At 38.4% G+C, this 13,820-nt stretch overlaps 1 protein-coding gene across 2 annotated transcripts; it reads right to left on the bottom strand.

Annotated features, from left to right (window-relative positions):
• Positions 1-63: 63 nt before the first annotated feature.
• On the bottom strand, positions 64-1,487 carry LOC133711056 (uncharacterized). 2 transcript variants are annotated; one of them, XM_062137232.1, is made up of 2 exons: positions 1,353-1,487; positions 64-1,099 (listed from the first exon to the last, which is right to left on the bottom strand). In XM_062137232.1, exon 2 carries the CDS (start codon positions 1,003-1,005, stop codon positions 268-270), a length of 738 nt encoding a protein of 245 aa, XP_061993216.1. In that variant the 5' UTR covers positions 1,006-1,099; positions 1,353-1,487; the 3' UTR covers positions 64-267. The 2 variants fall into 2 exon arrangements, with proteins under 2 accessions (XP_061993216.1, XP_061993217.1); XM_062137233.1 differs by having other exon boundaries at positions 64-1,118; positions 1,353-1,461.
• Between the last annotated feature and the right edge of the window lie 12,333 nt (positions 1,488-13,820).

Here is a 13,820-nt window from a genome sequence, read left to right as displayed (position 1 = left end):
GTCACTAATAGATCATGATAGTATACAGCCTTCACAAAGTCGCTACCTAGGGATGTTAAAGACTGAAACTCGAAAAAATCTTGATGTCTTGTATATCAATCTAATGGCAAGATATATCAAGTATACTCAATACCAAAAAACCTTTACACTAAACTTATAATCCTACTTCACACCAGAGGTGATGACAAGCTTTGTACCGAAAAAAGAGAGAAAAGAGTCAATGACAAGCAAATAATAAATAAATAAAAAGTCAATGACAAGCTTTTACTAAGTTTCATCTTCAATATCCTGCAGAACAGCACCACGTACTTTTGCCCTGCGATATGCAGGCACGACCCGATTAACAACTTTTGTTGATTTTGTATCTCTAGTGGCTTGTTTTTCTGGAGAGTTTTGTGCGCCATTAATGTCCGAAGAACCAATCCTTTGTATCTTTTGCCTCTTAGTATACAGCTCAAGTTGGCTCTGGATGCTGTCGTTTCTTTCCTTTTCTGCTGATACCACTTTGGACAATTGCATAGACCGCTCACGTTCTTCTACATAAGACTCGTTGATGCTTTTGAACTCTTTGAAGAGCTGAAGAGAGAGATTTGCAATAGCCTCAGTAGCAGCCGAGCCCACAAGCTTTGTCATAGCAATGGAAATTTTAGGCATTCCTTTAGCCTTCTGAGCAACTAACTTTGCAGCTGCAGCACCATCTGAGTTTAACGGTCCCTCCAAAACAAGCTTTGTATCCTCAGATTTTATGGAATTGACAAGATAGTCTATGAACTCCGACCAAGTGCCTCCTATTCCAATGCTGTCCTGCATATCATCCAACTGACTAACCGACCGTACAGCCTCCCACGTATTAGAGTGGAAATCAGTGACATGGATTCCGAGGTGCAAAGAATCCGGCGCATGAAGGTGGAACAAGAATTGACGTTGCGGCGGAGTTGAGCCCATAACCGCCCGCTCAACCGAGAGCTGGCCGAAAGCCGGCTCCAACCGGACCTCTAACCCCATTGTCACAGACTCAGCCCTTGGCCTATTTATGCAATTCTAGGTGAGATTTGAGTGAGCATTGCCCCTAAACCCCTCTCTAATCAAGAAATTGGCCCTAAAATTCAACAAAGAAACTGACAGAACCTTAGCTGAGAATATAGCACGCATCAATACTGAAACAGAAATTCGAATGCTAAATATCATGATTTCCACAAACAACAGAATCTCAGCAGTGTATTCAATCTAACAATCCATATACCTATCCAACAAATTTCACCACCCATCATATGATTGAAATATAGAAAATAGAGAAAGCGACTGAATTTGCAACTTAATATAGATATTAGATTGTTGAGAGTTGACGGTACCTAATTTGAGGCCGCGAAGTCGGTTGAGGGCGTCCTTGCAGAGCAGAGCGGAAGAGGAAAGCTCAATCGAAACAATTAGGGCGAGTTGATCGTTTAAAGCTCGTTTTACACCTACCGCACAACGCCGTATTTGAGCATTGAAACGACACAGTTTCTAATTTATTATTATTATTTTTTTTTTTTTAACAATATGTTACCTTCAAGGCTTCAACCAAATCAATCCAAATTGGTCTCTTGATTAAAACTTTTAGAGGACAATTTATTATTTCACTGAATTGTAACACTATCACCAGTGTCGCACACAACCATTTATTAATAAAAAAATCTATTAATTAATACAAGTAGTGTCATCACTTGACTGTCTCTCACTCTCTCATATATGGGACATTGTTCACTAGTTTACAAAAGAAATGTCTATTAACTGGATTCTGCTCAATCCCCGGAGGGATAGATTCTTCAAGAAATGAAGGGTTTAGTTGGATAAAGAGGCCAATCACTTTTTTCCTACCAACACTAGGAAATAGTACTTAACAAAATATTTTTATCCAAAGCATTCTAGCAAGATATGTCCACGAACTTTCATTCGATTTGAAGCCATCCAAGATATACAATTTGCAGAAACAACACTACTAACAATAATCCCCACAACAAGTTGCACTGGGGTCAACATGGAATGTGTAAAACAGCTCTGTCTTTGTTTCACTCAGTGAAGAGATCTGGCATTAATGTACCTTATGTCAATACCTTTGTTGCAATCTTGTCTACTTGCAGTTATGCTGGTTGAGTTGATGAAGGTCGTCGATCTTTCTTTGTATGATTGAATGAAAATGGAGTAGACATGAAGCATATGAATTTGTTCAAGGGCAGGATGAAGAAGGGTTATGTGAGATGGAAATTTGAGTTTCGCTTCTTGGCGTCTGTAGAATTAATGAACAAATTGAAATGGCAAGATAGCTTACCATGTTCTACTCTCCTATATGTATGGGGAGGAAGGAAAATTGGAAAATGTTCATAAAGAAAGAAACTAAATGATGAACATGGTTTTAGGAAGTAGTTGTAGTTGGATTGAGAATACTGGTTTTATGAACTATTTCATATCTCGAGACCAAAATTACTAGTTTTATGAACTAGTTCTTGTTGAGACCAAAAGCACCTTCAGTATTGTTAAAAGCAGATTTTCTCAGACATTGCTCAAGTCTGCAATTGAGAAATGGGGGCTTAGCCTGAGTTCGTTACTCAACTGCATGCCTAGCCATATGTCAAGTGAGCTCTATTCCTGTTGTACAGGTCCGTCAAAAAGTATGACTTCTACATATACAGCATAATTTCTACATATCTGAAAACATCATATGCAGGTCATCTTTTCAATTAAATGATGCTTTGATCTTTATACTCAGCATCAATAGCAACTCTTTCTTCCATTTGGAATATTGGTCACTCATATTCCATCGACTAAAATAAAAATAAATAGAGCTCTATCACTTTCCAATGGGAATATAGGTGCTGATATTATGATCGATATGCATGTAGAACAGAACATGCTGAAGAAAAATAAAAATAAATAGAGCTCTGATAGTTTCCTTCTATTCATAAACCAAGAACAACCGAACTAAAAATTGATTAACATGCTTATTCGGGAAGATGCTTGCTATATTGGTCATCAAGCCGTACAACATATATAAACTATAAAGTACAAACACAGGTTTTGCAGATGAAGGAATTTTTTCCCATGCATTCCATTTGAAATGCAGCTCAAAGTGCTCAGCAATTACTATCTAGAATCAGTTCAACTAGATTTACCTGGCATACTGTATACTTTCATTTGAACCATGTATGAGCTCTGTGCAAATCTATGAACTCATCATCTCTACCAATAAGTCTGAGCTGTGTTGTTGTAGTCTAACTTGCGTCTGTTTGTAGCTGATATTGCTAAAAAATTATCAGAGGGCTTTAGAACTATTCCACGTACAAGGGCTTCTAGAAGAACTATCAGAGGGCTTTGTACTATTCTACAAGAACTACTCCAAAAGAGTCTACTTGATTTCCCTTACTTTTTCTGTGTCCAGCAAGGCAGCAAAGGCATCACATCACTTCCAATAATAGGTGGTATGTAAGGCAACAACTTTAGTCATCCATCTGTTGTGGTACACCAGCATATTTCTTGAGAAAATAGATAACTTCATTGCTTATCCATGGCCAGAGGCAAGTACATCAGATGCTGTCTCATACCAAAAAATCTAAATAGCACAAGCCGCCAAGCAAAAGACAGATGACCCTCACTGTTAACACATACGCTCACTTATTGAACCTAAACAATAAGAAATCAAGTCCTCATTACTAACCCCTCTTTGAAAAGTAAACCCAGTCACCTAGAGACCTCAATTGGTGTACAACTAGAGAAAACTTAGAAGAAAGTAATAGAAGACCCAATTTCAAGTTGTAGGCAAGAGACCAGGAAAGCCTAAGGCTTTCCTTTGCCCTTATCTCTAGGGCTAGAAATCGAACCTCCAATTGCAGCTGGGACGTTGGCTCTTGTTCTCATTTCCGGCGGTCTACCCGTCTTCTTCTTCAGAGTGACAAGATGCACATCATTGCCATCCTCGATCAAAGGTTTGCCAAGTAGAAAAGATTGGGAGGACCTGCGCACAGGACCACCGCCAAGCTTTCCCAGATCCGGGGCGCTACCACCCCCTGCGAGAGCAAGATCGAGGAGCAGCAAAGCTTGCTGTGACGGCATCTATGGAGGCGATGGAGAGGAGGAAGCAATAGCAAGTGGCTAGAGGCTAGGGCGCCGTAGAAGACTAGGTTGAGAGAAATATTCTCGTAGGGTTTTTACTTTCTTTTTTTGTACTTAGCAGGTTACACCAGCATATTTCTTACTCAGATGGTCATGGATTAAACTGATTATGAAGGCTTACTGGCTTAAGCATTGTCAAGATTCATCATTCACATCCTTATATTCAAGGCATGCATTGATTCTCCCAAGTAACCAACCTTCATTTCTGCAAATATTTTGTTGCTACGTGCAGCCACAGTTATTTCTTTGGCACCGGTATGTGAATCATTTGTTTATTACCTTTAGCAAGGTGCAAAATGAGCTTAATAAACTTACAATAAGTCTGACATGCTGCAAAACCCTGTAATTTTTATATAGGGAGCCTATGGCTATATATTTGTAGTTTCCTTTCATTTTTTTTACTTCTATTTCCAGATTGCCATTGGTAATTTTCCCTCTCTCAAAGTCAAATAATTTGAATTTGGTATCATCCTATTTGCCTGTACTTCATCCTCGCCTAAACAAAAGAACAAAATGAAAAAAAAACTTCAGCAAGTCTTTAAATGTTGAAATGGCAATTACCAACAATGAATCAAACTCAACAAATGTGATCGAGTAAATTATGATCTGAGCAAGTACCAAACTTGCAAAATAACAAAATGCCAGTTGCCAACAGTCAACTGATCAGCCCAATCACAGTGCATAAACAATTGGTATAATTAGATAGTTAAAAACAATTGGATCAGTTATCCTCAAGTTCCAAAACAATGGATCAGTTATGAAACGTACCAAACATCGGAACCACAAAATGATAATACACCTGATCGAAAAGCCCTAACAAACACTTGGCTGGGATGACAATGATGATGATGATGATGACGATGATGATGATGTATCACTGGGGCATGTAGAGGTTTTATGTGTGTTTTTGCCTTCCTGGGTGCTCTTTAATTTTCTCCTATATATATATATAGAAGAGAAACTAATAAGGTATAAATAGATTTATCAAGGTAGAGTAAAATCAAATTTGGCAATCATTTATTTTGAGTCTGGAAGAGTACTGTACCGTCTATACGGGCGATTGGATACAATATCTAGAACAAAAATGCACAGTCAGTGTCTGAACACTTTGAGGACTGTCAAAATGATACCTGGACTTTCAAACGTATCAATGTGATACCTGGACTTATAATTTGTTGTCAACGTAGTACCTACGTCAACTTTCTGTCACGGCACTGTCAAGTTGACCACGTGTGACGCACGTGAGGCCCAAAAAGAGAAGTAAATGACTGATATGCCCTCAAATGACTTTTTTATGAAAAAATAATTAATTTAAATGAATAAAATAATTAATTCTTAAAAATGAATTTTATAATTAACAGAAAGAAATAAAGAAATAATTAAAAAAGAAAATTTTCTCTCTCATTCATCATCAGCTACACACAATTGTTCTTCGCAGGGCTTCGTTTATGTTCACTAGCCTCCGAGAATTAGAAGCCGCTGTGCGAATTGCGAACAGTACCGGTGAACCTCTATTTGTTCAGAGATCTTCACACTCACTCAGCCCCTAAATTCTACCTGCGTCTCTTACCCAAAACCTCACCTACTTCTGATTAACCGTCGTCTCTGCCGCTAGGGCCTTAGGGTTCTTTATTAGTCTACTTTGGTAGCCAACTAGCGATGAATCCAAATCCATACCAACCTACAGCACCTCCACCTCCCGGGCCTCGAATGCTGCCGCCTAACCCTCCAATGATGCCACCAATGCTCCAATGGTGCCGCCCAACCCTCCGGTGACGAGCACTTTCTGGGAGATCACAATTGTGCGTGATCAATTCAAGAACTTGCAGGACGCTCTTGGTGGGATGAGGGGAAGGAGGGAGGAAGCGGAGGATGGAGGCGTACCAGCGGCGGAGGGAGGAGAGGCCTCGAAATCGTCGTCCAGCTTAAGAAGATGAACATGAATGTTGGATGAGGAATGGCCGTGCCAGCTTCTGTACTCGAGCAAATGCGCTGCTCAGAAAGAACTTAACTTTCCAGGTCTCTCTCTCTCTTCTTGTTTGGGTTCAAATTTGGTTTTTTTATGAAATGAAAGAGCCTCAAGATTTCTGGGTTTGCTTGTTTTTGTGCTTTTCTTTCATTTTGGTACATAAAGATCGATTCTTTGGTTGCTTTTTTTGTCAAGCTGTTACTTTTATGGGTCCATTTCAGTTGCTAAATTATAGTGATACAAAGATTATGTATTGGTTTAATCACCCAATGTTAAGATTCTTGTTTGGGTTCAAATTTGGTTTTTTTATGAAATGAAAGAGCCTCAAGATTTCTGGGTTTGCTTGTTTTTGTGCTTTTCTTTCATTTTGGTACATAAAGATCGATTCTTTGGTTGCTTTTTTTGTCAAGCTGTTACTTTTCTGGGTCCATTTCAGTTGCTAAATTATAGTGATACAATGATTATGTATTGGTTTAATCACCCAATGTTAAGATTCGAGTTATGTAATTCTGTATGTTCTTTTATGCAGAAAAGGAATATGAAACAGAATGTTCGGCATGTTTCAGTCCCAATTTTGCCATGTATAATGCTCCTTCTCATCCAAATTTTTGTCAACCATGAATTGGACAAGCCTGAGAATAGGTGTGGCTGTGTTTGTGTTGATACTGACGGAGACAACGAATGTGAGAAAGTTTGTGGATTGGAATACTCAACTGTGGATCAAGGGTTCACTTCTCTTCCAAAATGGGTCTGTCCAGCTTAAGAAGATGAACATGAATGGGTTCAAGAACATGAACAATTGCTGGGAATTCTTTTGCTTTTTTTTTTTTTGCTGGGTTTAAGAAGATGAACATGAAATTCCTAGGTTCAGATACTTATTGGATTGGGATTTTTTTTTTTAGAATGTATTTGATTGCGATCTTGATTAATAGAACAAAGAAAAAAAAATTATTCAACTTTTATTTTCAATATAATAATTTATTCAGTTTTTATTTTCAATTTTGAATTTATTCACTTTAATGTTTGATGGAGTGAAAAAGTCTTTTTTGCCCTCATTTTCAGCCTCATGTGCGTCACATGTGATCAAAATTGACAGAGCCGTGACGGAAAGTTGACGTAGGTACTACGTTGACAACAAATTATAAGTCCAGGTATCACATTGATACGTTTGAAAGTCCAATTATCATTTTGATAGTCCTCCGAGTGTTCAGACACTGACTGTGCATTTTTCCCCAAAAAGAATTACCACAAAGAAAAAACGACAGAGAGAGAGAGAGAGAGAGACTAATACTAGATCCTTCGAATTCAAGAGTAAAGCTATTCAATTTTGTATATTTAAGTGAGCATTCCTCTTTGGACATGCATGCATGGCTAAGAAGGGGCTTACCTCTATGTGGAATACAAATACATGGATAAATTACTGACCAAAACCAATTGGAGAGAAATTGAAAATAAGGACTGTCAGCCACTATTTGGCAACAGTATACAGAATCACCAGAAACATGTAGCAAAAGCTTAAATGGGTTTGATATGTATATTATTTTAGCATGAAAGATGAGGTGCTTAACTGGGTTTGATATATATTACCTTTGATTGGTAAAGTGAAAAAATGATTGGGATATAGACAACGTCTGCAGTCACCAGAGAGGTCGCCGAAGACTTTTATAGAACCAATAAATTTTTAAATTTTTATTGGGGCAATAAAACCAATAAAATTTTGGCATTGGGAAAGGGAGACTAATTTCCTTAAAATTAGATAAATAAAACTTTGATTGAGGAAGAATATCCCGGATGTTACAATAGGGGGACTATTGTAAAGCCTCTAGCACTCGGGTTACAGGTATTACGTCTACCCCCCCCCCCCGATGTTGCAATAAGCCTCCCCGCTTGACTGGGTTCCAAACACCCATTTTCAAAAAAAGAATATGAGAAGATTACATAAATTCAAAATATTTTATTGGCGGGAAATAAAAGTTTATTGGAAGGAAGAAGAACTAATCTCCCCAAAATTAGACAAATAAAATTTTGATTAAGAAAAAAGATGAGGAGATAACTAATTACATCAAATTAGGGATCAATAAATGTTGGAAAATGTTTTATTGCCTCCCAATTGCGCTCAATAGAATGTTTATTGCCCCCCAATAAATATTTTATTAGGAGACAATAAAACATTTTTTTTCTTTTTTCTTTCCTTATGGGCTTTCTGCCCCCATTTTACCAAAAAAAAAAAGGTTCAATGATAGCATGCATTCAAGCCTTTTGCAAGTCCACCAACTAAAGAAATGCTCTGTCCATGCCAATGCCAAGTAAATAAGCAAACTAGAACTGAAATTATACTCATTTCAACATCACTGATTAAGTAAAAACAGAAACCAATATACTCAAAGAGTCATCACATTACCAGCAATTTCTTCACCAATTCAACGTTTCCACCATATAAGATCAAAAATAAGTCGTGACTTTAGTCTTGAACTCCTCGTAACAAACTCGGACTTCGCTCACCTATTCATCCAGCAACAAAACTTCAGTCGTCCTCAATTTCAGGCACACGACATCGACAAAGTTGATGTCGACGAAAGGATCGACGACGTGCACTCATGTACGATTTCAAATCTCCGGCGAGCGTGGCTTCCAGAAGGCGCTGTGAAACCTCGGCCTCGCAGTCCACTGGAAATATCTGTTTGCTAGAGATAACCGTCATTTTCCGACAGTGTTTGAATTTTGTACTAGTAGTAGTGATCGGAACTCGGGTGAGAGAAAAAGAGAGATGAGATAGTTTTTTTTTTTTTTTGATCCAAATAATCATTCATTCATCTCAAGCCAGAATGGCACAGATACATACCTTCCCTTGTCAACTCTAGGGCAAGTTTAGGATGTGGTATGCTAACACCACACATTAGACAATCAGTGCTCACTTATTCAAAAGCGAGCCTACACACTATAAAATAGTAAATAGGCTAAGTTCTAAACAAAATACAAAACTTCATTTTTTCTTGCCCTTCATAGTAGGGCTAGGACATTTAGAGAGATTAGCAAAATAAAGACTCCCTTCTCCTGGATCCCAAATACGAAACCCTAAAGCCTGAGCCCGTCAGCCTGGTCCATACTTAGGTCCAAATCCAATTTCGGATTACTCTGGACACCCACAACGTTTTAGAGACCTAAAACAAATTGGGCACCCAACAAGGTTTGGACCTCCCAAAACATCTGGGCATCTAACCCGTTTTGTCTTCGGCACTTGCCTCTGTGAGCACCGCCGTCTCAAGTCGATGAGTTAGGAATCTCGTTGCTCCATCCCGGCTAGAATTCATCCCCGCACCTGCAAATCGGGGATGGACCACCACGGTGCTTGAATAACAAATCGTCATCGTCTTGTTTTGGGGACAAAAACGATCCTCTGCCGCATCCCACAATCGGCCAGAGCTGATCATCCGTCTCTTTCCTCTCGTACCACCACCAGCCCATTCCAAATGCAAACAAACAAAGAAGCATCGAATTAAAAGCCCTCCTGGATCCTTCAGTCACTTACCACCAGGAGTCTGAGGTGGATTGGGCAGCCAATCAAGAGTGATCAGCCTTTGATACGCACCGCAGTTCTCCGTCGTCGCCAAAATCAGTCATGGAGACAATGATTTTGTTTGAGCCCTACAAGGGTGAATCCATAATTCTCGCGCTCCATTAGATGGTTTTCTCAGATCAGCCCATCTATTCCACTCACCCACAATAGTCGATACACTTTTACTAGGAGAAAAAATGATGCTGGGACTTGTTTGGTGGTCGCCACACAAGATTGGCGTTGGAGAGCCATCAGTAGATGGCTTTGGAGGGAGGCCAGTGATGACCACCATTGAAGAAACATAGAGATCCAGCGGCTAGGGTTTGGGGACCACATTCTTCTTCTTTTGTAACTTAAATAGAGAGATGAGATAGTGGCATATGTAGTTCATTAATTAAGCCGAGAGTAAAATCATCGTTTTACCTTTAAATTAGGTGGATGAGAATAAAATATGTTGGTTGGGTAAGTGAGAATGTCTAGGCTACAATTCACTACTAGAATAACTTAATCACACGACAATCATCAGACGACACATGAGTTTTTGCTGTCGTTTGAGTTAGTCAGATGACAAATTTTTGATTGGCTGTCGTCTCACCTCAACTCAGCCAACACATCGTCATTTAGAAAATTTAAGAAATTTCAGACAACAGTAACAAGGACATCTGTTGTCTGATCAACCGAAAAAACAAACAAAAAAATCATTTACATTTATTTTTTCCACTCAAAACACTCCAAACCTATCTGAAAAAAATCAAAAACCCATGCTCCCTCCTTTAGCTAAAAAAATTAGGTCACTCTCCCTCCCAAATCGCTCGCGGTCGCACTTACCACTCGTCGAGCCTCTCAGCCTCGCACTCACACTCACTCGATGCACTGTCAGCGACTGCGTCTCTCTCCATCGCGCGTGCCGTCAGTCTGTCCACCACGAGTTCTCTCTCCGTCAGTCTCCCTGGGTCGCGACTCTCTCTCTCTCTCTCCCGGTCCCCCCCCCCCCCCCCCTCTCTCTCCTTGTAAGCTCTTCTTCTCTTTCAGATTAAGTTCAGTTTTCCGTTTTTTCTTTGGGTTTTGGTTGGGTTTATTGATATAATTGGGTGTATTGATTGGGTGTTCTGATACTCTTGTTTTCTGATGGTGAGATTCCAGATCTGGGCATAGTGTGAGATGTGCTTAGATTTGAAAGGATTTGGAAGAAGTACCCATGGCTGATGCTTTACCTGAGAGTTGATTCAATGAAAGGATTTTTTGGAGGCTATCACTATGATATAAGGGGAATGCTCAATCTGTGTGTCGACATATGCAAAGAGGTGTTTTCCGTGATTCTTTGGTGGGCTTAAAGATATTCTTAGATTATCTAAAATCATTTGTGCACCAACTTTTAGATGGGCTAGCAATTATATGTTTTCACCAAAGATGTGTATAGCCTATGTCATTTAAGCCTCAAGGATTTCTCCCTTAAAGGTTACTGCATTCTTCTAGTCCATTTTTTTCTTTTTAGCAAACTAAGCATTTCTTATATATCATGGTATTAATACGTTTTGGTGGTGTGCTAAATTTTTTTACTTCTCTTCTGTTCTTTGTGTTTTAGTCTTCTGAACTGACTTTTTTTTTTCCTATCCTTTTGAACATGATAGCATCCGGATATCTTTTGCCAAGCTTGCATTCGAATGCAATATGTGAAAGTTCAGGGGTCAGCTTCCTTTGTGATCTAAATTATAACATTCTATCGCCTGGAAATTCTTTTTATGCTTAGCTTGTTACATATTAGGTTGAATTCTTCATGGAATTGAAGAAGTAACTTTGAATAGGAATTATGTTAGTCCTTGGCTTATTACTCAATTGTAGTTTGCAACAGTGGACAGTCGAGACTATCAGGTGTATAAGTTTGTGTGCATGTGCTGCTTCTGTTGTATTATCTCTACAGGAAAAGTAGAATGTACATGAATGAAGTTTGTGTGTGCTACTTCTGTTGTATTATCTCAGTTCCTAACCTTTATTGTTCTAACTCACCCGTAATCATAACAAGCGGTCTATATCTATCATTTGTGTGTCAAGGAACGAGTCTCATTCATACTTTCTTTCTGTTTCCAGTTATGGACGTGGACGGGTTGCCTGGAAGAGAATGCTGAGAAGAAGAGATTCTGGAAGTTTCTGCTGATATGCACAAGGAGCCATCTGTCCATAATTGTTTCTTGGGGAAGGAAATGTTCCTTTTTGACAACCATTGGAGCAAACACTGGAACCATATTGATGTAGTCAGAACATAGTGGGGAAAATTTGTTGTTAAAACATATATGTAAGTAGCATCGCATCTAGTTGGTTAGTACTTGGGTTTAGGGACTTATTTTGATAACATGGGATTGATGAATTAATCTGGACATGAATTTGTACTTTTGTAAATGTGTTGGATATGGCAATGTATGAAATAGATGGCAGTAATCTACGACAATGTGGTATTTTAGATATGTTTAGAATATGAAATTTCATATTTGCAACCAATTGTGCAAAGCCAATTCAGACAATAAATATAGGTCAAGTGTCTATTGTCTGAGAGAATCTCAGACAACACATACTTAAGGCCGCATATAATTCATGTTGTCTGAACATCTATTCACACAACAGATATAACAAAACTTATGTTGTCTGAACATTTATTCACACAACATAACAAAACTCATGTTGTCTATCCTCATCTCAGCCAACATATATAACAAAATCAATGTTGTCTGAGATTCATTTCACTCATCATATATAACAATAAACTGTTGAACGAGGTTTATAAAGTACAACTGAAAATAATAAAATGTGTCGTCTGAATGTCCAGTGAGATGACATTAATTCATTTTGGAACTGTTATTTTCTCACACAACTGAAAAAAAATGAGGCAATGTTGTTGGAGATTCATTTCAGACAGTGGAGGTATCTCAACAGTGTGGTCTGAGATTCATTACGCACAACATAGTTCTCTTAAAAGTGTTGGGGTAATATAATGTGAGACAACAATCATTAAATGGACTGTTGTCTGAATATCTAACAGACAATAGTTTTTCCAAATTAAAATAGTTTGGTAATTTTCAGACAACAGTTATGAGCTTATATATGTCGTCTGAGTATAAAACAGACAACTGGACGTTTTGAACTGTCGTCTGAATGAAGTCAATCAGACAATAGGCTACTAGACAACAGCAACTTTTTCACCCAGACGACAGTTCAGGAACTGTCGTCTGATTAACTTTGTGGTGTAGTGATTTGGGTATTAAGTCGAGACCTGTTTTGTTTAATTGGGTTACACATTTTAAGGGTACAAGCCTATCCTATAATGATAGACTTGTCCGCAACATATACTTTCCTACAAAAAAAAAAAAATCTTCTCTCTCTCTCTCTCTCTCTCTCTATGATAGTACATCCCCTCGTCTCTTTCTTCTATCTTCTTAAAAGTGCCGGATCACGCACCCACCTGATAAATGGATCCATCTGTGATAATTCGATGGTTTCTCATTTTCTTGATCGGTGAAAGATAAATGATTTTTTCTCTGACCGGCTTTCTCTCGTAAAGTCAAAGATGCCCAAGACAAGGTACAACTGTTGGGAAGGAGGGAATTACTACAATGATCACTAGCAAATGATTGGATGAGGACTAAGTTGATTGATTTTTGGGTTGATTTGGTGATAGATTTCTACCTAAAGTGATAAAACACAACTTAGTATGTTATACACAAAATAAAAATTTAAAACTTATACATTAAAAAAAAATCTCTTTGGCAATTCAAAGCCAGCATATTGTAAAGGCGGTCATGAAGCAATTCATCGGAAAAAAAAAATTATATGAAACATCAACTATATAAATCCTTTAACGACACATATGCATTGCATTACAAGCTACTTCTCATCCATAGATTTTGCCCTTCTCCGTCATTTTATTTTATGTTCTGATAATTGAAATTCAACGCCAAACACACCCTATGGGTGTGGATAATTACTTGCGCAGTGTTTATACCACATATGTGCAAAGGTGCAAACACCGGAAATATACGGCTCGATAGCCACTAAAAGCAATGAAATAATCATCAAAGGCTATAAAATATGCGCCAAACATCAGTCACCCAGCCCTTGACATATAAGGGAAAGCACTCCCACATCGAACAATGA

This window comes from Rosa rugosa, chromosome 5 (assembly GCF_958449725.1).
Source record: "Rosa rugosa chromosome 5, drRosRugo1.1, whole genome shotgun sequence".
Taxonomy (NCBI): Eukaryota; Viridiplantae; Streptophyta; class Magnoliopsida; order Rosales; family Rosaceae; genus Rosa; species Rosa rugosa.
The sequence above is the reverse complement of the archived record's forward strand: the minus strand, read 5'-3'. Positions and strand labels throughout refer to the sequence as shown.

Bases quoted from the DNA above. Each gene is read 5' to 3' on its own strand.
- LOC133711056 (XM_062137232.1), bottom strand. From the start codon at position 1,005: ATGGGGTTAGAGGTCCGGTTGGAGCCGGCTTTCGGCCAGCTCTCGGTT.